This window comes from Danio rerio, chromosome 17, assembly GCF_049306965.1.
Source record: "Danio rerio strain Tuebingen ecotype United States chromosome 17, GRCz12tu, whole genome shotgun sequence".
NCBI classification, from domain to species: Eukaryota; Metazoa; Chordata; class Actinopteri; order Cypriniformes; family Danionidae; genus Danio; species Danio rerio.
The window spans coordinates 49,446,477-49,468,818 of record NC_133192.1 but is presented as its reverse complement, the minus strand read 5'-3'; the positions used below and the strand labels follow the sequence as shown (position 1 = coordinate 49,468,818).

At 37.4% G+C, this 22,342-nt stretch overlaps 1 protein-coding gene across 2 annotated transcripts; it reads right to left on the bottom strand.

The window, feature by feature from the left end:
* Positions 1-5,049: 5,049 nt before the first annotated feature.
* naa30 (N-alpha-acetyltransferase 30, NatC catalytic subunit) lies at positions 5,050-18,566 on the bottom strand. 2 transcript variants are annotated; one of them, NM_001136249.2, is made up of 4 exons: positions 17,600-18,566; positions 12,896-13,019; positions 12,580-12,635; positions 5,050-7,955 (listed from the first exon to the last, which is right to left on the bottom strand). In NM_001136249.2, exons 1-4 carry the CDS (start codon positions 18,371-18,373, stop codon positions 7,818-7,820), a joined length of 1,092 nt encoding a protein of 363 aa, NP_001129721.2. In that variant the 5' UTR covers positions 18,374-18,566; the 3' UTR covers positions 5,050-7,817. The 2 variants fall into 2 exon arrangements, 1 of the variants encoding a protein (NP_001129721.2); XR_012392616.1 differs by lacking the exons at positions 5,050-7,955; positions 12,580-12,635; positions 12,896-13,019 and adding an exon at positions 14,270-15,170 and having other exon boundaries at positions 17,408-18,551.
* Positions 18,567-22,342: the final 3,776 nt, after the last annotated feature.

Sequence of the window (22,342 nt, the reverse complement as noted above, 5' to 3'; positions counted from 1 at the left end):
CACGACCTTTATGTGTGGTTTGTCAAGATATTTTGGCTAATGACAGCATGAGACCCGCTAAACTTCGACTGTTTTGACTGGGATGGACAGTTCTTGGATCTGTCTATTCATATTGAACCATCATCCTAGTTTTAAAAACGTTATATTAAAATACTTATTACTCTGTAAATAATTGCACTTTCATGCAAATGATGATAAAAGTGAGTTAACAGTCTTGACATCTGTCTGTCTTTATATATACTGTATATATGTGTGTGTGTGTGTGTGTGTGTGTGCGCGTGTTTGGGAGGAGGGGGGCGCCAATGGATAAGTTGTGTCAAAAGGGAGGCCCACTGTCTTAAAACCATGGTCTAAAGCATATCTGTCATGCAATCCATCTGGCTTGGACTTGGACTGCAAAAAGAAACTTTGCAGTCAGTTACAATCACCTTCTATTTAATTATTTTCCACATATTTTGCCCTATGTAGAGTTATGGTTATTAAAATTTTAGCCTGTTTAAACTTCCAAAGTTCAAGGAGATGTGACATATATAGATGATTTTCAATTGGGAGCATCCAGTGTCTCAGACTTTAGCTGCTGCCCAAACTAGCAGCTGACTTGCTGAGAGACTATACCAAGCAGAGAAACCAAGGAATCTGTCAGCAGATCACAACCAATCTAATTCCTCCCATTCATTTCCCCAATATTCGCCACAGCCATATCACCCTGCAGCCCAAGACCAGTTACTCACTGAAGCTAAGCAGGGCTGAGCCTGGTCAGTTCTAATGCCCTAGTAAAATTGAAGGGGACACTACACTGTCAGTGAGCGCCATCTTTCAGAAGAGACATTAAACCGAGGTCCTGACTCTCTGTAGTCATTAAAAATCCCAAGGCACTTCTAGTCAAAGATTAAGGGTGTAACCACGGTGTCCTGGCCAAATTCCCTCCATCGGCCCATATCCACCATGGCCTCCTAATCATCTCCATCCACCGAATTGGCTCCATCCCTGTCTCTCCACTCCACCAATAGCTGGTGTATGGTGAGCGCACTGGCGCCGTTGTCCTGTGGCTGCTGTTGCATCATCCAAGTGATGATCAAGTGATGACAATCTTGCAGGCATTTGTTCCAAGTATTGAAACAATAAAAATAAAAATGACTTACAATAAAAAAAGATACACATCCCTTGGTATAATGCAAAACAAATAAATAATCAAAAAAGTAAGTCGTTGTGTTATGTTTGGAATTTCCCTCTACAACATATTGTTTGTAGTCTGAATAAAAAACACAATCTTGTCATGCAAGTCTGTCTTCTTCAGTTGTCATGATAAACTAAACATTGTTGTCGTTTTGTGTACAGCTGCCTCCTCTTGACAACAAATAATGAATTTTAACAGATTTAAATCAGCACACTTAAATTAACATGAACAATGAATAATCAAGTGCCTCTATTTCTGTAAATTAGCATAAAAGGCGCTGCACTGGAATACAGCTGATGTTGAAGTCATGGTCCCTTTTTGCTGCAATGACCTTTTATTTAACTGACGTAAGCAAGGTTTAAAAGTCAAGCTTGTAATTGCTGCACTACTGGAAGAATCAAACAGAAAAATGATGTTGCAAACAAGTTCCAGGTAATTCCCGGGCTTCCATTATTCAAATTTGGATTGTTGCCCCTTCAAAAATAAACAAGAATGTTTGCACATGCACACAGATTACAAGTCCACTTGGTGACACTAATACTGCACACTTAAATCTTTGATTATTTGATTTATGACAGCCTGGATATCATGTACATGTACCCCCAACCTATCACATTTTGGTCTCTTTTTTATCTGACATGAGCTAAATCAAGTATATTTGCTTTGGAAAAAGAAAAATGCAGATATAGCCTCAGTTCACCCTAACCCAAAAATCATAATGTTGTTATTGATTATTCATCCTCTAGTCATTCCGAACTCCTGAGGCCTTCAGAAGGCAAATTAAAATATTTTACATGAAATTCGAGAGCTCCTTCATCCTCCATAGACAGCGAGATTCCAACTTGTCCAGAAAAATACCCCAAAAAAACTACACCAGACCATATGCTTTCAGTGATTAAATCGAAAAATTATCAAGCTACAAGAATGTGTCACGTGAGCACATAAAATAAAACTTACTTTATTCAACAGTTTCTTCACCTCAGTGTCAGTATAGGGCACAGTATAGGGTTAAAGGCTGATTTATACTTCTGCATAGAGCACAAGCATATGGTCTGGCTCAGCCTGTGCATACGGATCAGCAAAGATCAGCTGCAATGACACCCAAATCCGCGGCTTTATACTAATCATCTACCCACCACCCGCCTGCACATATAGTTTTATCTATGTATCAGCATCCGATTATCACTTTAATAATTTAATTCTTTGTTTTAGGCATAATAGGTCACCGTCAGGGCCGGAGTAAACTGAACTGGAGCTCTAGGCAAAAGATGATCATGCTGCCCTCATACCGAACGCGAAAACGAGAAACGCGAGTGTGATTGCGCGTATGAGAGCGAGGAACGGGTTGGTGGGGGGATTGTGATGGACGAAAGTGAGGACCGGGGAAGTGGGGGGGTGTCGGCGCCCTCTCTATTCTGTCATCCTAGGCAGCCTCCTGGGTCGCCTATATGGATGCGCTGGCTCTGGTCACCGTGGATATTAACAGCACATTCAGTGAGCTATAATCTGCACATCTCTGATAGTAAAATAATATGTTAATCGTAAACGTTTTTAAATTAACATTTATTTTGTCTTTGGACAACATTTTCTTCATTTTTAAATAGATACAAAAAGTAAAACTAAGACATTATAGCTTTTACAGATAACAAAAAGGGGTGCTACTTCAGCCTAAACGGCAGCTGTTATGTTTACTTGGCCTTTTTCTTCGCACTGCAAAAACAGAATAGCATCTCTTGTGCCTGGATTCTGGCAAGTCTACCTTGCCTCCAAAACGCGGGCTGCTACACTGAATGGGTGTTTGCTCGCACCACTTTTAGGAATGAACAAGATTCTCCTCGCAAGGCGCTGCAGTTGTGGAAATAAACAATCTTGTTTCTCCCAGAACGATAGCAGATTTTCCTCTCATGACTCCTCTAACTGAAACTTTGAACAGTAGGCTACTCTTGCACTTCATTCATTAATTCGGGCACCTCATCTTCCCATTCTGCAAAGCCCACTCTGCTTTTTTTTGCTGGTCCACTGCCATGTCCCGCTAAATCCACCCACAACCAACCCGCAATTAATCATAATGTATTTTTTTATTACCTGACCCACCCGACCTGCGGATTATCCGCAGCGCCCGCAGATATAACCACCATCTGCGCATCACTACTGTGCATAGTCACATAGCCCTTGCCGTGGCTGACACGCACTGCTTAAAAAAATTTACTACACGTTGCAACAATGCAAAGAGCAAGCTCTCTGATTGGTCGGCTTGGTAGTGGTGACGAGCGTTGGCGATGCTGAGAGAACTCGATGGAGCGATTGTTTACAAGTGTCGAGTCACATGAAGGAGCTCCAGATGGAAACTTTTGTTTTGTGTTTACATTAGGATTAAAGTTGCACGTCCGCCAGTTCCCGCCTCTGAATGAGCGAGTTTGAGCTACTTGTAGAAGCACTTCATTCAGAACAAACAAAATACCTACGAAGAAACTTGACACAGAGGAACATTAAAACCTCACTGCTAGCTAGTGTTTTGGAAGTGTTATTGCAGAGCAACACAAACAGCGTGCAGAAGTATAAATGGACTACTACACTCAAGGATCACGCCAATCACTCGACGCAGAAGTATAACTTAACTTAATCTTAACAGCTAAAGTCTGCAAGAAGGTAGACCTCCAGAAATAGGATTGAGAACCTCTGCACTAAAGGCATATGGTCCATTTTTTGCCCTGCTATCTTCCTGCACTTTGAATGAAGGGGTCTCGAGAGGTGTGGAATGACATGAGGATAAGCAATTCATTTAATTAGTTCAATTAATTACTCAATTAAATATTTCTGTAAACTAACCCTTAATCCAGAAGCTGGAAATGGACTGAATAATGACATCCAAGAACACTGTTGCCAACAATTTTCAATGAAAAGGCGCTAAGCTTAGCCAGTATATTACTGACATCATCACGTTCTACCGTTTCTGTTTGTTTAACAGCCTAAGGTTAATAAAGGGGTATTTCAGCCTGATCTCACGAGAAAACGTAAGTATTTTACGTTTTGCCAGTTTAGTGGCTAATTCGTACGAGTTCAGTCGTACGAAATGGTACGATTTTAAAAAGGAGGCGTGGCACCTGACCCCACCCGTCATTGGGGGATAAGCAAATCGTACTAAATTGTACGAATTAGATCGTATGAATTCATACGAATTAGCCAATAAATGAAAAAAAGTTACGAATTGCCGTGAGAATGTGTTGAGTATTTATATTTGCACTACGCTTTATGTAAGCATGACAATTTAACTAAATGTATTGCTGTTTGAATACAGTATATCATAATACATGTGTAGTGAATTTGCAGCATAATCTCTCAGACGTAATAGACAATCCCGAAACTGAAACTAAAATATTTGTGATTGTGAACAAAAAAAAAGGATAAACGAAATTTCAGATTAATCAGATTTTTCAGATTAAATCAGATCTGTTTGACTGTACAAGGGAAATAACTTCACACTGCCGGTGCTAAAAAATTTGCCGTTGGTACACAGAGGGTGATCTGCCGTCAGGCTGCAGGTAGGAAAGGCTGCTGCTGCTAGGACTGGGCCGCCTGTCAGTGCGCTGAGGCGGGGGAGGGGCCGGCGGCATTACCCGCAGCTTGTTGAGAAGAGCAGGGACGGATGGTACAGTCTGGACATATGACAGTCTATAAAAATCTAAAGGAACACACAAAAAATGCTAGATTTGTCGCTACTCGCTTTTTGAAAATTTGTCGCTAGGGAGGGTCTGAAAAGTTGCTAAGTTGGCAACACTGTCCGAGAAATATGAAGCAACCACATCATTAATCTGAAATTTATAGTGCTCCTTTCAGAAGGAAGGAAAAAACAAGCTACGACATTTGATTAAAAATCAAATAATTTATTTATAATTTTTAAACCAGGTCTGTTGTTCACTTGAAAACAAAGAAACTTTTTGCAAGACATTTTGTCAGGGTTGAAAGTGGGAGAAAGAAGGTTGGAGATTTTTCATCAACATGCAAACGGTCGCTCTTTCCCCGACAAAATGTGTCCATGTTTTGAGGTGCAATTCTCGCTCGTCCGAATCATCAGCTGAAAGTACAAGAGCAACACTAACTACAACATAAACACCACCATTCAGAGGGGTGAGAATTAGCCACAAGTGCAGAGTCAAAATTAGTCCCATCACTGAATGATTCCCCAAAACAGAAGCTGGTCAGATTAGTGTCCACATCATCTGAACATGTGATCCTACCAGCTAGAACCTGCCAGCTGTTCCGTCTAAAGCTGTTTAAGGCCATAATGTTTAATGGAGAGCTTACAGTAATAAACCACAAAAGTCAGATATAGGCAGTGCAAAAAACATCATCGTGCCAACCACAATTTTAAACAATATTCGATATGAAAATATGTGCAGCATAGAATGGCACTGAGAGCTGGAAATCCAATACATCCAAGTTCTTACAAGATCTGAATTTTATTTTAATGCTAGAGAACTTTTGTACCCTTATATCATTCCAAACATTTGTTCTTTATTTTTGTTTGTTTAGCATAACTAGCGCACAAAGAAAAAATGTTGTCCATACAATGGTCAATTTAAAGTCAATGCTGTTTTAAACTCACATAGAAACAAAACATAAATATCTTCTGTGTTCCAGAGAAATGCGCAGGTTTGGAACAGCATAAGGGTGAATAAATGGATGTTAATGTAAGCTATCCAATGTCTCCAAATAAATTTACATTTGCAATCTAAAAGCTGACTTTGATGGTCCATTGGGAAGAAAACCACTCAAGGGCTCTCGGATTTTCTTTTGAAAATTGCCTAACTTGCAAATCAAAAAGAATCCAATTCTTACAAAGACAAGTTGCCAATTAATAATCACCAGATCCTTGAAAAGAGCCCCTGACAATTGAAATAAGAATTGAAAAGTAACGAAACACCTGAGCCTAACTGAGAGACAGCACACGGTTTGATGCATCAAAGGGGACTGATGGGACCATTACATTTCCTGGAGATGGACTACAATTTGGGCTTCAAATTGAAAAAAAAGGCAAAAATTCCTCGTCCCATAAATCAATCAGCAATATCAGTGTATTTCAGCGCAAATTTATAAAGCAACTTATTCGTCTTCTCAACAATTGAGCAGCAGCAGCTCTATAGGGAACTTTTCCACTGACAATCCAAAACAACAAATCAAACCTCCATATGTACAATTAGCAAATCAAAAAAACTTGTTTCCCACTTCAAACTTAAAAAACAAAACACTTTTTTTTCCGACAACAGCTCATGAGCCAGCAGCAAAGCAAAATGGGGTCTATTGGCAATGATAGAAACACATACAACATGGGTGATGATGGTACAGGCCGTCACAGCACACTACTGTTAAACACAAACCGATAAAAGCACTAACCTTCGGAAATTTCATCGTTAAATTTTAAAACACCTCTAAACAATGTCGTCTTGCATATAACCGATCCGTTTCGTGACTTTAAAGCAACTATTTGCATGAGTCCAATGGAACGACTGGGCTGGTGAAATCTGTATTCTGCACCCTACTGGTCCACAAAGGCAGTGGCGGATATGGGAATTATACAGAGTACAAACTCCCTTTCTAATCAGTGCAAAAATGAGAAGTGCGTCTTTTTTGAATATCCAAATATGGAAGGGGGGGGGGGGGGGGGGGGGGGGACTCTATGAAGAAGACAGTCATAAAAAAATTAGAATACTCTCCTTTTAGACCCATTTAGTAAATAATTCTCAATCTAATTGTACAAAACACTCACAGAGAAGTCATCTTGTTCAGTGAGATGATATTCGTGTCAGAATCACAAGCCACATAAACCAATATGGTAAAATGTGAACTAATATAACCAGCTTAAAAGAGCAGAGATGCCCATCTGCCCCATTTTTGCAGCATCCATGTTAAAGTGTTTCTGTATGTTAGTTTGTCATAGCTCAAACTTCTAAGCCGACAAAAGCTCTGCTCAGTGTTTTCCAAAAAAAAACAAAAAAAAAAAAACATAAAAGAAACACGTAAAATAAACCACAGACCCCCGTACGCACAAAAAAAAAACAACGCAAAGCAGCAGGCTCCAACACAATCGCAACCTGCGATGCTCCCGTGCACCCTCTTTTAGAAAAACAAAAAAATGATTTGAGTAGTTTCGAGTTGGTTTAAAGACATTTCCATCCTTCGGGTTGTGATTGCATTTGAAGTAAAAAATAAAAATAAACAACAGAGGTGTGGCGCATTGTTAGCTTTCGGCTTGATTCGTATCGCCGATGCCGTTGACACATTCGTTCCACCCGTCTCCACTCCCCGACACAAATACACAGAGTTCTTAAAGTCCGGCTATTGACACCTGAGCAGAGACGTCAGCACATTTTCCTTTTGGGTGTCAAAGTCCTATTAGTAGCCGACTTTGTATATTATTTTCTTTTTTGCAATGACCTTTCTTTCTTTCACACAAAAAAGTTCTTAAAACACTTTATTATGATTGGTTGAATTTTTCCCTCAGAGCTTCCCCTTTGTGGCTCAGCATAGGTCGAGTATCTTTCTATGGATGGGAAGTCGGGTGATCTGAGGCCGGAGGGCTGGGGGGAGGTGGAGGAGGCCAGAGGGATGAAGAAAGAGTTGAGGGACCCCGAAGTTTGATTTAGCGAAGCCAGAGTTTGAGTCGAAGTGCGTCCACTCCGTTTAAATAATATCTAAACAGCCGCTTGTCCCTGACAAAGCCCAGGTTCTCGTAGAGTTTCAGGGCTGATTTGTTGGTGATTTCCGTTTCTAGCACAACCTGAGGATGAAAACAAAGAAATATGGTCATTGTGCATGCATAGTCTAGTTTTTGTAATACAATCTAAGAGGGGGGGGTATACAACATATTTGGAATGGCAAATTATCACATATCGCTTGCTTTGTTTTTAAATGAAGCTAACACCGGACAATGCAGGTCATGGCTTAAAGCGCCTCTCAAATTACACAATTTTTATTGTCAGTTAAAACAGTGTGTGTGTGAGATTTTGTTCAAATAAACTCTTGATGTGTCGTGGACACCACATTTGCGTGTGGATGTTGCTTAACAATCAATCATCATGTGATATCTATGATGCGCATTCTATCATCAAAAAGCTGCAAATTACAGTGGCTGGGAAGTGCAAAACAACATTACAAAGTGTGAAACACTTTTACAAAGCTCGAGACCAATTTAAATTTTGAAAAACATTTTTACCTATCATCAGACACAATTACATAGGAAAAACTATTTTACCAAAGATTAAAACAAATTTACATTTTTGAAAAAAATTAACAAGACGCAAAACACTTACAGTCCTGAAACACATTTACAATTACAGACTCCTTACGGAAAGGGAATGTACCACACACTGGAAGTGATGTGGAATGTACCACACACTGCACCGGGAGTGACCCGGAATGTACCCCACACACCGGAAAACATCAGCTCGTGTGTGACTTTGTAGACACAGGTTTCCACAAGTCTACAACTATAAAAATCATGGTTTGACCAACTGCGATTAAAACATATTAGAGTTATTCTGAGAAAATATCAGTGTGACAGTATGTAGAAACATGTAAACGCAAGCACATGGAAACCATCAAAGCACGGCACATGTTGACTGATAAAGATATCAAAACCTATCCTAATGTGTAGACCCGAGTAGCTCAGTTAGATGGGACGGTTGATACTTGTGCAGAACCTTTTGACTTGGGTTCGAATCCCGTTGATGACATGTCAATTAAAATTATTTCTTTACATTAATTTTGGTTTATACTGTTCTGCTGCACAGATATTAAAATCAATAATGTTTACACTGACACCAAGTAATAAGAATCTTTATTCGGTATGTGCATGTTTAGTTGCTATGAAACAGTGACGAATCTGCCAATCAGTAAACGTTAATAGTTTACATCTGGAAAGGGGCATCAGTTAACACAGACACTAGTTAAACCGTAACACCGGCTTTATTCAGTTTACTGTTAAGAGTCCTCAAGATGATGTTTACGCCGTGTAGAATTGACATCATGTCCACGATTACAGAGTACGAGAGGCCCTCGTTAAAATATTAAACACATTGCTGCAGTATGTCTGGTGTTTCCGTCTGCTCGTGTCCTTTATAAACTCCAAACACCGACCACACAAAAAGCAAAACTGTGTTAAGCTGCTCATGTGTTTGCCTAAAAAACTGGCAAAACAACCCTCGACCGCTGTCCATGTTCGGTCAACATAAACTTTGTTTACGCCATGTAAACCACAGCACAAATTTACCACTCTCACCAACAATAACAATTTTCCCCCGCGTCACTCCCGGTGTGGTACATTCCACGTCACTTCTGGTGTTTGGTACATTCCCTTTCCATAAGGAGTCTGTAATTGTAAATGTGTTTCAGGACTGTAAAAGTGTTTTGCGTCTTGTTAATTTTTTTCAAAAATGTACATTTGTTTTACCTTTGGTAAAATTGTTTTTTTTTTTGTAATTGTGTCTGATGATAGGTAAAAATGTTTTTCAAAATGTAAATTTATCTCGGGTTTTGTAAAAGTGTTTCACACTTTGTAATGTTGTTTTGCACTTCCCGGCCACCGTAGCAAACAGCAAGTCAGAATTATAAGCCCTCCTGAATAATTTCACCCCCATTTTTTGTTTAAAATGTATTTAGTAAAAATATTATGCTCTGTTAAACATTGTTTAGGAAATATTTGAACGCAGCAGAAATACCTTGACTATCGATCACCAACATAATTTTTTTTTATTCTGCCATGGTAGATCAATTATGATACTCATACAAGCATTAGAGGTGTGAACCTACACTAGTCTCTTGGTTCAGTTACGATTATCATGCCATCAATTCGGTTCAATTCGATATTTCAGTGCATCACGGTGCATTGACGGTGCTTTTCATACACAGTTTTATATTTTCTTCACAGCAGCAGATCTTGTATTAAAATGTATGGATATATTTATATTTATATATTATTTGTAATACAATTTTGTCATTTAATACAAACAGTCAGATATATAAACTGTAACTTTAAACAAAACGAGCATTTAGCAAATAATATAAACAAATATAAATATCCAGCTCAATTTCTGATTCTTGTCTAGTTCTCTTACACCTCTTTGATTGGTCACACCCTCAACAAAAACGGTTGCGATTGGCTCTTGCGCGCTGCGCTCTTCACAGATGAGTGACACTGATAAGCGGCAGGCGACAGCGGCGATCTCACAGCTGATGTATGATAGACACGTTGGAGAAAACTCAGCAGACATGCGCTCGTTTCTTTATCCAAAAGTAACGCTGTAAAACAGCCGAGAGGAGAAGAAAAGCCACGCCAGCAGGTCAAATGGGCCACTGTGTGTGTGTGTGTATATGAGCGAGAGCGAGAGAAAGAAAGAGAGAGAGAGAGAGAGAGAGAGAGAGAGAAAAATGGAGTACTTTCATTCTCTCAATCTCAGTGATCTCTTTTGTTGTATATGTCAGTGAAAGACTGATCCAGCAAACACACACAGTGTAATTGTGCACAGTTTATAAGTTTTAAGTAGTTAGAGCGTTGTAAATACTAGCGATCGCCTCCCTCGCGACAGAGCGCATATAAGGTAAATGACGTCAGTAATAACTGGTTATGATTATTACTAAACCGATACCGAATTGTCCGCGTCTGCATCGCGGTGCACCAAAGAAACGATTAATTTTGACACCCCTAACAAGCATACTGTTGCATTAACTCCACTAATCTTCCATTTCAGAGCAGCACAGTCCTCTCTCTTTCTTTTTGCCATTTTAAAAGCTGTGTAAAGGGGAAGAGATTCTGTACATCTATTGGTCGATGCTCCCCATGTAACAGAAATTATGGTGGACAGTGGGAATAAAAAATCAGGGCAACGCAGTGGCGCAGTGGAGCAGGGTAACGCAATCTGAACGAGGCTTATGAACGAGGAATATGATATTGGGGTAATAAAAAGAAAGAAATAATTAAATAATTAAAAAACACAAAGAATAATTTTTTATTATGATTGTATGTGACAAAAACAATATTTAGTATGTTTATATGCTTCAATTGATAGGTGGTACAATCGAAAAAAAACTTTTAAAATAACAGGAAAATTATTTCAACTACTTCGGGGTACAGCTGGATTGCATCATTTATTCTTTTTTTTATTTACTTATCCATTTATTTTTTCAGGAAATGTTTTTATAAATGAAAATTAATTTATAATTTGTGAAAAGTTTAAAGTTAGACAATAATGTAAGTTATTCTAACAGGGGCAAAATGGCAATTCTTAACAATATTTTATATAAGTTACATACATTTATGGTGTTTTTATATTTACAGTATAAAAGAGGGAAATAACTATACCAACAACACTGCAGCGGGAACTGCTTAACTGTTCAGCTCTGAACAGGGTAAAGGATCCGTTCTCGACATTTAAAAAAAATTGAACTGAAAGTTTACCCTGTAGTGACCAAATATTCATTAGCAGAAATAAATCTATAGACTAGATTAACATTCGCTGAGGAGCATGTTATTTGGACAGAGTACTACTCAAAAGTTAACTTTAGTGATGACGGGGAGTTAATCAGAACTGTAAATGTAAATCAGAAGCTCTTTTTGCAGCTTGCAGTTTTCTTCACCCAATAAACAATTTTCATGGAGGACAATTAGCCCCATAAGACAGCAAAATGGCTAAAAAGATATCTGAAGCTAAAATATTTAAATAATGAAATGGCCAACCCAAAGACCTGAGCTAAACCTGATTGAAAATATCTGGAAAATCATTAGTGACAATGTTATGGCTACAAAAAAAAAAAAACACTAGTCACACAAAGCTTTGGAAGAGTGTGGATGATGATTTAAGCAAAGAAACTTGGGATGTCCTGTGACCACAGTGAAGTCATTCAAAGCAAGGGCCTTTATACTTCCTACTGTATATTTTTATATAAATGGAAATCTTTCTTCTTGCTACAATTTTTACTGCTTTTGAATTTCCATCACTGTCTTTTCTACAAAGGGATTTGGGGTTATTTTGTAAAACACTAATCTACTAGTGTTGTGGTTAAGTCACGACGAAAAAAAAATCCCTCATATTTTGAAGATTACTTTATTTTTCCCAAAAAAAGAAATAAAATAAAATAATTGTTTCCTTAGGTATTTATAGTTGAGTTCAAATCATCATAACATTTTTAAAAATTACATTTAAATTTATTACATTTAATTACTCAAAACAATTTTACAGTTATATATTAATAATAATTTGATTACTAATAATATTTAGACAAAACTATCTTCAATCTCACCCGGGAGAATCCATGCGTCTGCCTCTAATGTTTAATGTTAAGTATGTAGTAGTATTTCATTCCAAACACACCCAGAGCATGACATTTTAAAAATATTAATCTCTCACCTCATCACAGTCCCCCTCCACCATAGCATAAATGGCCTTTTTCACAAGGTTGGTGCCTAACAATGAAAAAAAATACAGCTTTTACACATTCGAAACACTTTTGTAATAATTATAAACCCGTTCAACAAGTAAAATAAAATATGAATGGAGAGCACGAGGAAATATGTGGCTTCTTTGACACACTGAATTCATAGCAGTTCACAAGATTCAAAGACACTAAATGTGAGCCGACACTGAAGCAGATGCGTGTCCTATAAAAAGATCTGTTTCTGTTGCCATTCTGAGGTGAGCGTTACCGCACTACCACAGTACTTACCGATGCCTTTCCTGCGGAATTTGGAGTCCACTGCAAGCATGGCAATGTACCCGCGACGAAACATCTTCTTATGCATGTCTAGTTTACACACGATGGCACCAACACAGTCCTTCTCAACCATTGCCTGTGACACATCAGAAAGAAAGAGTCATCCAGACTGCAATTACTCTTCTGTGCAGTGAAACAGGACCAAAACAATGACAAATATCTTTATTATTAGGTTAAATTTGTGAGAGTAACACCGCCTTGTGTTCATAAAGCTATTAATATGCTTTAATGACTTTGAATGTACCACAGTTTTGGAAACCATAGCTAAACTGTGTTTTTTAATATAGCTTCGTATGGACTACACCAGCAGTTCCCAACAGGGGGTCCCGGCCCACAAGGTTGCCTCAGCGAGGTCTGTGGTCATGTTTAAAAAATTACTTAGCAGTAGACAATTAGAATAACGATCATGTTGTCTTAGTTCATTTTATGCCCTAGTCCTCAATCACTGGTCCCTGGATCAATTGGTACAGGGCCGCACAACAAATCATTAATTATTTCGGTTTTATTTATTTTCTGAGTCTGAACGATCTTTTATTTAAAAAAAAAAAAGCATTTTATTTTGAAAAATTACAGTATTCTCTCACTTACATCTCGGTCACTTTATCACCCAAATTTACCCCCAAGCAGCAAAATAAGTAAGAAACAGATGTCTACGGAAAGTTTCTTTGCTAAGGGGAAAAGGCCCAGTGAAGAACCTGTGAATTGGCAAGGAATGGATTCGCAACCCATTTGTCAACAAATCAGGTGAATCCACCATGGCTCTGCGGTAAGATCAACTGATGGAGATCGCAAATGACGGCAGCATTTTAGGGGTCGTTCTCATATCGCGTATTTCGGAGGTGCGCGGCTTGTGTGCACCAGCGGCGTTATGCGTTCACGCCAATGAATCCCACGTCACGTGACAAGAATTGACCGATCAGCTTTAGCTAGTATGGAATATTCACATTTCGGTAAGACTAATTATCCCAGACAAACACAGAACACACAAACACTGCAGTGCTTTGTAATTTTCTCCATAAATAAAACTTGTATCAGAATGTCAGCAATGTTTTGTCAGCTTGACATCCTCTGAGAAAACGGTTGATGATCGCCTAGCAACCTACAACCTACGAAACACAGAAACATCCCCCCTCCTCCCCGTGGTAAAATTGTCAAGCGTTGAAAGTTGAGGACCACTGCCCTAGCTCACCAAAAATGAACAATTTTGTAATTCGTCCACCGCAAAAAACACAGTCTCACTGATCCGCCTCACAGCAATCCCCACACTAATCGATAGAGCATAAAAAATAACACGCAAATATTAAACTTGCCTATAAAATTTTTTTTCCTTTATACACTAGTGTGAATACTGATTTTTTTTTTGGTTATTGAATTTGAAATAGGGCAAATTTAAAGGCCAAAGGCTTACGCTATTATTGCTGGCTATTATTTGTGCATAAACATGTCTATATATAGTAATAAACATACTGTTTGTTTGAAAAGATTTTTGTCATCATTACTACAAGCTTATATAAGTGATGATATCATTAAATGTGGAGGGGGGCCTTACAATATTTTCCAGGGAAAAAGGAGGTCTCAGGCAAAAGGTTGGGAACCACTGGACTACACCACATTAACGTGGTTTGATCCTATGGCTTCTATAGAACAAATAAATGTTTTTGTTATAAAGTTATGACCCCAGTTCAATGTAAAAAGACCCTTACAAAAATGCACTATAGCATTTTGATGGTACAGTGAGACTAAATTACATGATATTGAGTTATTATTCTACCCTATTATTGGTACTCCAATACTATGACATTGCTATGTTCATTGCTAGATCTATACTATCTTCATAGTACAAGTTTTAGTGCTCAATTTACATCTCAAAAGCTATATTTTTGTATGGCTTTTTCAAATTATTTGGCTTATTTTTTTAAATTTGGTCAATATCTGATTCCAGTATGAAGCAATCATGGTAATGAACTGACCCTAGTGTGCAAAACAACAATTACAAGAACACAAGCAACACACTACCAAACAAAGGTAAATAATAAAGAAACCCTTTTTTTCTTTTAACAAGTACTCAACATTTCAACACCATTTTAAAATATATTCAACAGATCTGGGGTTTGGCGAGAACACTTTTAGCTTAGTTAGCTTAGCATAGATCATTGAATCAGATGAGACTGCAGCTAACTCAAAAATGAAAAGAAGTTTTGATAATTTTCCTATTTAAAGCTTGACTCTTTTGTAGCTACATTGTGTAGGACTAACATGAAATGTTAACTAAAATGAAAAATTGCTATTTTATAGACCAATTTGGCTAATAATTTGGCTATACTTTAATTCAGATGTAATAATGAAGGAACTTTGTTGCTATATCATGGCTGGTGCAGGCAGCCACAATATTTCACACAGCAGCTAAAAATCAGCATATTTCTATCAATATCACATTTGTGAGAGACAATTCAAAATAAATTTTAAGCGCTGCACCATAACATTACAGTTCCTGGCCATATCGGCCTAAAAAATAGCAACTTTTTATTTTCAGTCATCTTAGTACACAATGTTATTATAGAAGAGTCAAGCTTTAAATAGGACAATTATCGAAACTCTAGCCATTTTTGAGCAGGACGCTAATGTTCTAACCTGATTTAATAATCTATGCTAAGCTAAGCTAAAAGTTTCCCCTCGAGACCCAGAGATCGACTGCATGGATTTAAAAAAAATTATAAAACTCAACTGTTTAACTCTAGGGGACTTGTTAAATGAGGTTATTAAAAAAAAAGTGAATTTCCTTAAAGACCACTAAAATGAATATTAACTATATTTCACACAGAAGCCAGGGAATTTGCAAGCAAGTTTAAAAAAAAACTGAGGAGAAAGAAAATGAAGTCAACAATTTACAGTACAACCCTTTAAGTTTAGCTTGTTACTGTAATGCTTAAGAGTTCAACACCCTGCACTCGCACCACTACTCACTGAGCATGTACAATCATTGGAGTGACTCCAGTCAGTGCAGAATTATGATGCATGTCAACATAGATTAGAGACCAAGTTACATTAAAAAAATAATAATAAAAAAAACTACTAGTTTTTAAAGATGCTACTGGAAAGGAATAGGTCTTTAAGGATGACATATAGTCATGTTGTGTTTTTGAGAAATACCATGTTCTACACTTTAACATCCACTTATAAATTATAAAAGTTAGGAAATTACTAATCAATCAATAGCATTTTATACATCAAATGAGTAACAACCAAACTTCTATAATGGATATGTCAATGGAGGTTAAATTTTGTCACTTAACATTCAGCAGCAGAATACTTTTTGATAGCATATTTTTCACATGAAAAATCCCTGCTAAAAGAGTAATTCAAATGACTTCACAAGATGAAATTAATCAAAACTTCACTATATGATAAACCTTTGGATCCATGTTTTTTTTTTGTATAAATCATATACATTTATACATGTTCAGATGATCTTAGTAGCATTGTTTAACAGGTGCAACGTCATACCACGGTGATATGCACATAACACTTGATATTATCTTTTTCCTTCTAAATATTATTTTTTTTTGCATAAAAACAATATCTTATAAAGACAATGTATCTATCAAGGAGGAAAACAAGGTAAATATCAGAGAAGGGGTCTAATGTGGTAAAACATGTACATAAACTAAACTTTGATATCACTTTAAAGGGAGAGTTTACCCAGGAATGACAATTCTGTTACCATTTTCTAACCTTTTACTTGTTACAAAACAGTTAAAGTTTTTTTTTTGTTGTTCTTTTGAACATAAAATAAGTTATATTGGAGAAGAATGGTGGACACATGTATCAATTGACTACTAAGTCAATGGTTACAAACTTTCAACATTCTTCAATAGAGGTAAAGTTGGTTTTATATTCGGACATTCAGACATTTACCTTGATAATGTGATTTCAAAAAAGTATTATTTGCCAATTTTTAAGAGGGAAATCATATTAATAGCCAATGACTATTAAAGTACAACATTGCTCACAGATAACTAAATGGTGCTAATGTTGTTTTCATGTTCTTGCATGCTAATTCAGACCAATATATTAAAAGTAGCACAGTTAAACAATATAGGGGCCGTTAAATGAATGAATGTGCGAATTTAAATCTAACTTTACCTCAATCATTCTCCAGAATATCTTTTGCGGTTAATAGATAGATGAATTTAATAGATAATTTCAATGATTACAGTAACATTATTGTCATTTTGTTGTAAACTATCCCTTTAACAAACGGGGCATATAAAAACAAATAAACAAACATATCACCTACAATGAAATGGTAAGTTTTGCGACTACATTTCTAAATGGTCATGTTTTGTTTTTGACAAAAACCATGGTGAAATGTAGCGTAATGTCATGCTCATTCCAGTCAGGCTAAGATGCTAACATGATCATGTCGTGTTTTTAACACATTCTGTTTCATGTTAATTTCTTGACTTACAATAATATAAACATTAATAGTAATTACCAGAGTAATAACAACAGGAAATAATCTTTTGTTAACGTTAACCATGACAACATCACACACAACTCACACGTTGTTGTATCAGAGATGGTTTTGAAAGCTAACGTACAGCAGTACTGAGCTCTTCAGTCCCATCAAGAATAAGCGAATGTCATGATACATACCAGAAAGCAGAGCTGAGGCCAGTTGTGAATAAAGTACCTATAGGTGTATATGGAGTAGGGCTCAGATAAGTCTTTCGTTATGAGTCGGATGATATCGGGCATCTGGAGCTCGGACTCGTATCTCACGTATCGGATAGACTCGTCGTGCTCCTCCAGCGCCAGTCTCGACATCTCCGCAACCGGAGCGCTGTCAGCCGCTGCCTGCTCAACTCCAGCGGCCTGCGGGCCCGGGCCTGATTCTGATCCAGCCCCGTCCAGCACCAGCGTCGCCGCATCCGCCGCACCAGTCCTACTACTTACATCGTTCTCTGGTCGGCAAGAGCTGCTCTCCGTGATCGCCATGCCGTCCGTGCAGTTTAGTCCGTTGTTCGGCGGCGGTTGACTCTGGGATATTAGATCACTACATCTTTTATTTCGCGTGCAGTTGTTGTTTTCCGTGTGATCGCCCTCCGGTTCGCCGTGGTGATCGGAAGCGGCGTTTTGATTGTCTGACGGCCGGTGTTGCTGGACGTGATTCTGGAGGTGAGTGTGGTTGCACTGGACCCCGTTCAGCTGGGCTGTGTGAAACTGGGCGGCTGTTGCGTTGGGATGCACGTTGTTCTGGTTGGATTTGGCTATCGTTTTATGCTCGCTGGCGTGCTGGTGTCCCGGGCCGGGGCCGATGATGTCCCGTCCGTCATCTTTACCCAGTAAGGTGCACCCGTCCACGGGCAGCGGTGTGATCTCGCTCGGGGATGAAGGCAGTGCGTTAGGCCCAGGCGGCACTTCAGCCATTCCACTGCATACAGTTGCTATGTTGACAGAAAAACGGGGTGGGAATCAGCCTCTCTCAGCCAACGGCGACGAAGACAGGCGTCCGTCCGGCTGCTGGTACCTGATAAATTTAGGAATCACTCAAAGTTCGTGGACTATCTCGTGTCTGTTCCTGCCATTACTCAATTCACTCCACACTGGCCTATTATCTGCCGTAAAGCAGGGTGGATGATTTACGACACTATGTCGGCGCTTCGGCGTAAAGGTTGCCGGGAAATTGAGTTGTTGATGTATCACACTGTACTTCCTGGATGACTTTGGGGTTTAGTGGGTTACGTTAGGGTTTCACGGCGCACGATGCATTTTTTATTTAGTATATTAATACGTCGTTCTCATGAATAAATTCTTAACAACAATTTTCATTAAATGTCACGTGAAATATCAAATATCACTGAATGTATCATAATTCATGTATCACGTATATTCGATTGAGATGAACATGGATACGTATTGCACCTGCTGCTTAACTGAAAGTTTAAATGGGATGTTAGATTTACATTTGTTAAAGCAAAGACAAAATGCATGCTGTAAATATTCTGTTAGTTTTATTAAAGTTGCAAATTGTATTTTTATCCATCCGGATACATGATTTTTTTAAGAGGAATAGATATTTTAGACAAGGAGATGGATATAAGTCATACAGTTTGCAACTGTTTGTTAGTTAAACGTTTTTGTATGTTTGTTTTGTTCATTGAGTATTGGTTTAATTTATTAGAAGGTCATATGTAGGCTAATTATGCTTAATTAAGCTGTCTTAGTAAATGTTGTTATATGACAGCCTTTCTGTTGTTAATCATAATAAAGTTTTCTTTAAAATTTTCTGGCCAATGCTATTTTGACGTCACAAGATCTGTCCTTGTAACTGGTTTAGAAACAACAGCTGACTGCACAAATATATGTAGGCTACATTTTAATTACATCCAAACAAGTAATACTTTTTAAAGAAACGTGGAATTTAATTAACTTAAAAACCATTTAAACCATGATTTCAAACCATGACCTTCGCAAAGTCACTTGGCTACAGACAGTTCTCATTTGCTTTTATCGTTTTAGATGACAATGCTAAATACGTTTTCCAAGAAGAGCCACTAGATGGACCCAGACATCCAATTATGTGAGACGTTTCCCCGGGGTCCCACCGTGGGTGTTCATGGATGTACCATGAAGTACATCCATGTGGAGTATCAAAACCAAATGCAGGCCCGTAGCCAAAGGCTTCGGGTTGTTCGAAAGACCCACCTCTCACTGGCAACTGTCCAAAATTTGTCTCATAGATGTCCTCATTTGTACTATTTTGACTGCTATGCCATCATAAATAATAGTGAAAATAACCCATCGAAAATGGCTTTAAAACCAAGTGGAATCCTTGGCTGTTGTTTCAGTGTGACTTCAGCTAATCAGTTTTGATTAATACAAAGTGCTAACTATCATTCCAAAATGCAGCTGTGCAAGAGAACACGATTTGACGTAAGTGAAGTCATCTTTCTCTGCTGTATTATTTTTAAATAGCATTTAGCAAGTAACTTTTGTTTTAAATCTGGGACCTACTGAAAAAAAAAAAAAAAACTGACCAGTAAAAAGGTGTGAGGCACCAAAAGCGTCCCATATTAAAATAATTTAAATATTAATTTGGCTAGGCCTAATGTTGTTATCCATGAATATTCAATTGTACTTTTTTTTTTCAAGAGAGGCTAGAAAAATTGCGAAGCTCTATATTATTATTAGGCTACTATTATTATTATGTTTTAATTTTTATTATTCAGATGGCTAAATTCTGAATGGGGACAGTTAAATGGGCTAGTTTATGATTTGCCTGTTAAATGATTATATGCTAAAGTTTTTATTTAAAACTTTAACAGATTGCTTTTATAATAATGTAATATGATAAATGTATATTTTTTTAAATTTCATGTTTATTTAATCTAAGTCTTTAGGAAATGTTTTTGGTAGATCAAAACATGGTTATGATGACCACCCAACAAGCTAATCCAGCTAAAAGGAGTGTGTAAACTGTCACAAAAATGCAGTATTTAAATCTTATAATTAAATAAAAAATGAGGCGAATAACCCAAAAAAGATTCATTTTTTTGTAATAAAAAAAGAAACACCCCTTTCACCAGGCTGGCCCTGGGCCTGAAAGTGACTTGTTACTTCCGTTGCCTTGCAAATAGTGTTGACTTAATGCAATAATACTCCCTAATAATTATGGCTAGCGTGCTAAAATAGCCTGTTAGTATAGCCCATTCAGTGTGCCAATTCAATTGAAGGAGCAATATTTGACTTTAGTGTGAAAATTTTGAAAATATTTCATGAAATTGAAAGTATTTTCAAATTTCAAATTAGTATATTCAGTTCTTAAGCATTTGTATTAAACACTGTTCTTGCTGAATTTTAATGCTTATGTAAATCAAAACACTATAGGCCCTATCATACACTCGGCTCAATAAGGTGCAAGATGTGTTTGCCACGATGTGTTCCTATTCCAGACTAGCTTAACAGTAATTTTCCTAATTTGCTCCAAGTTGTTTAAATAGCAAATCCATTTGTGCCACTTTATAGACCTTTATGGGTCTAAGAGATGTTAACATGCATTGTTGGTGCATTGCTATTTTGAGAAACTAAATTAGATTGTGCAATAGGCCAGCTGAAAGCAGGTCTAAAGTCCAGCGCAGAGCACATAAGTTGTGCGCCTTTAACGCGTACACTTTGCTGAATACACACAGGATGTACAGCAATACACAAATATCTTTACAAATGAAAAAGAATTAAAGGATTAAAATATTACAAAAATGATTACTTTCTATGGCGGTTCATTCCGCTGTGGCGACCCCGGATTAATAAAGGGACTAAGCAGACAAGAAAATGAATGAATGAATGAATGATTACTTTCAACATAAATATAAAAACCACAGCCTCCATGCCTTTATATTAGAGAGCTTTTTCAGTTTATTCATGACAATTTGCATTTAATGTTATTATCATTAGTAGTAGTATTTAATATATGCATATTTATATTTCATTCATTAAAAACAAGCTTAGATTTGTCCACCTGTGTTTTGGACCATGGGAATAGGACGTGTGTTTGGATATAACTCATTTGTTCATTTATTCAATTGCTGGAAATTAGAACTGCATTTAGAAATAGCTTAGAAACAAATCTTAGCACTTAATAAACAAAAATAATGATGTAGTCTAATGGACGTCTTCAGCTGCGTGTACAGCACCATTTCCTTATCCACAAAAGAGAAAAAGTGAAAGAGAAAGTAAAGAGGCCGAATGAAGGAGGTTCCTTCTTTATCCGTAGAGGCTCTGTTTAACAGTTTTTTCACTAGTGAAGTGGTCAGTTTCACACTTACAAAGTCCGCCAAGTAAATAACAAACACACCATGGCGCAAAAATTGACTCTTAATAGGAATTGGAGATGAGACTCTGATTGGTTTGTTCTTAAAATACACTCATTAGTAGAATAACTTCAACCCTGTTAGACCATGTGCCACAGCACAGAGCATATTTTTCCATCCTTAAAATAGCAAAAGGTGGATTTGGACAACGCCCGTAATGCTTTTGCGCCCTTCACTTTTAAAAATATTGTTTAGACAAAACAAAAAAAATAACGCAACAGTTTGCATTAATATATTGAAGTTACGAAAACATCTAACAAAACGAAGTTCAGTCAACAAACTTTAATATGTTAGCCTAATATTTTCTTCTTCAATCAGAGACTCAAATCTATAAGTTGAGTACTCAAAAAAATGTTGTTTCAATTAGTTTTTTATTCTAAAATCCAATTTTATGTACTTAATTACATGCACATTTTCCAGTTTAGAACCCCAAATAAGTAAGTAGCCGAAAATGTTACATTCTATTTGTTTGTTTTCAAAGTTACTGTTCATGCTTGTAAGAAAAACATTTAACAACATTTTTGTTTTT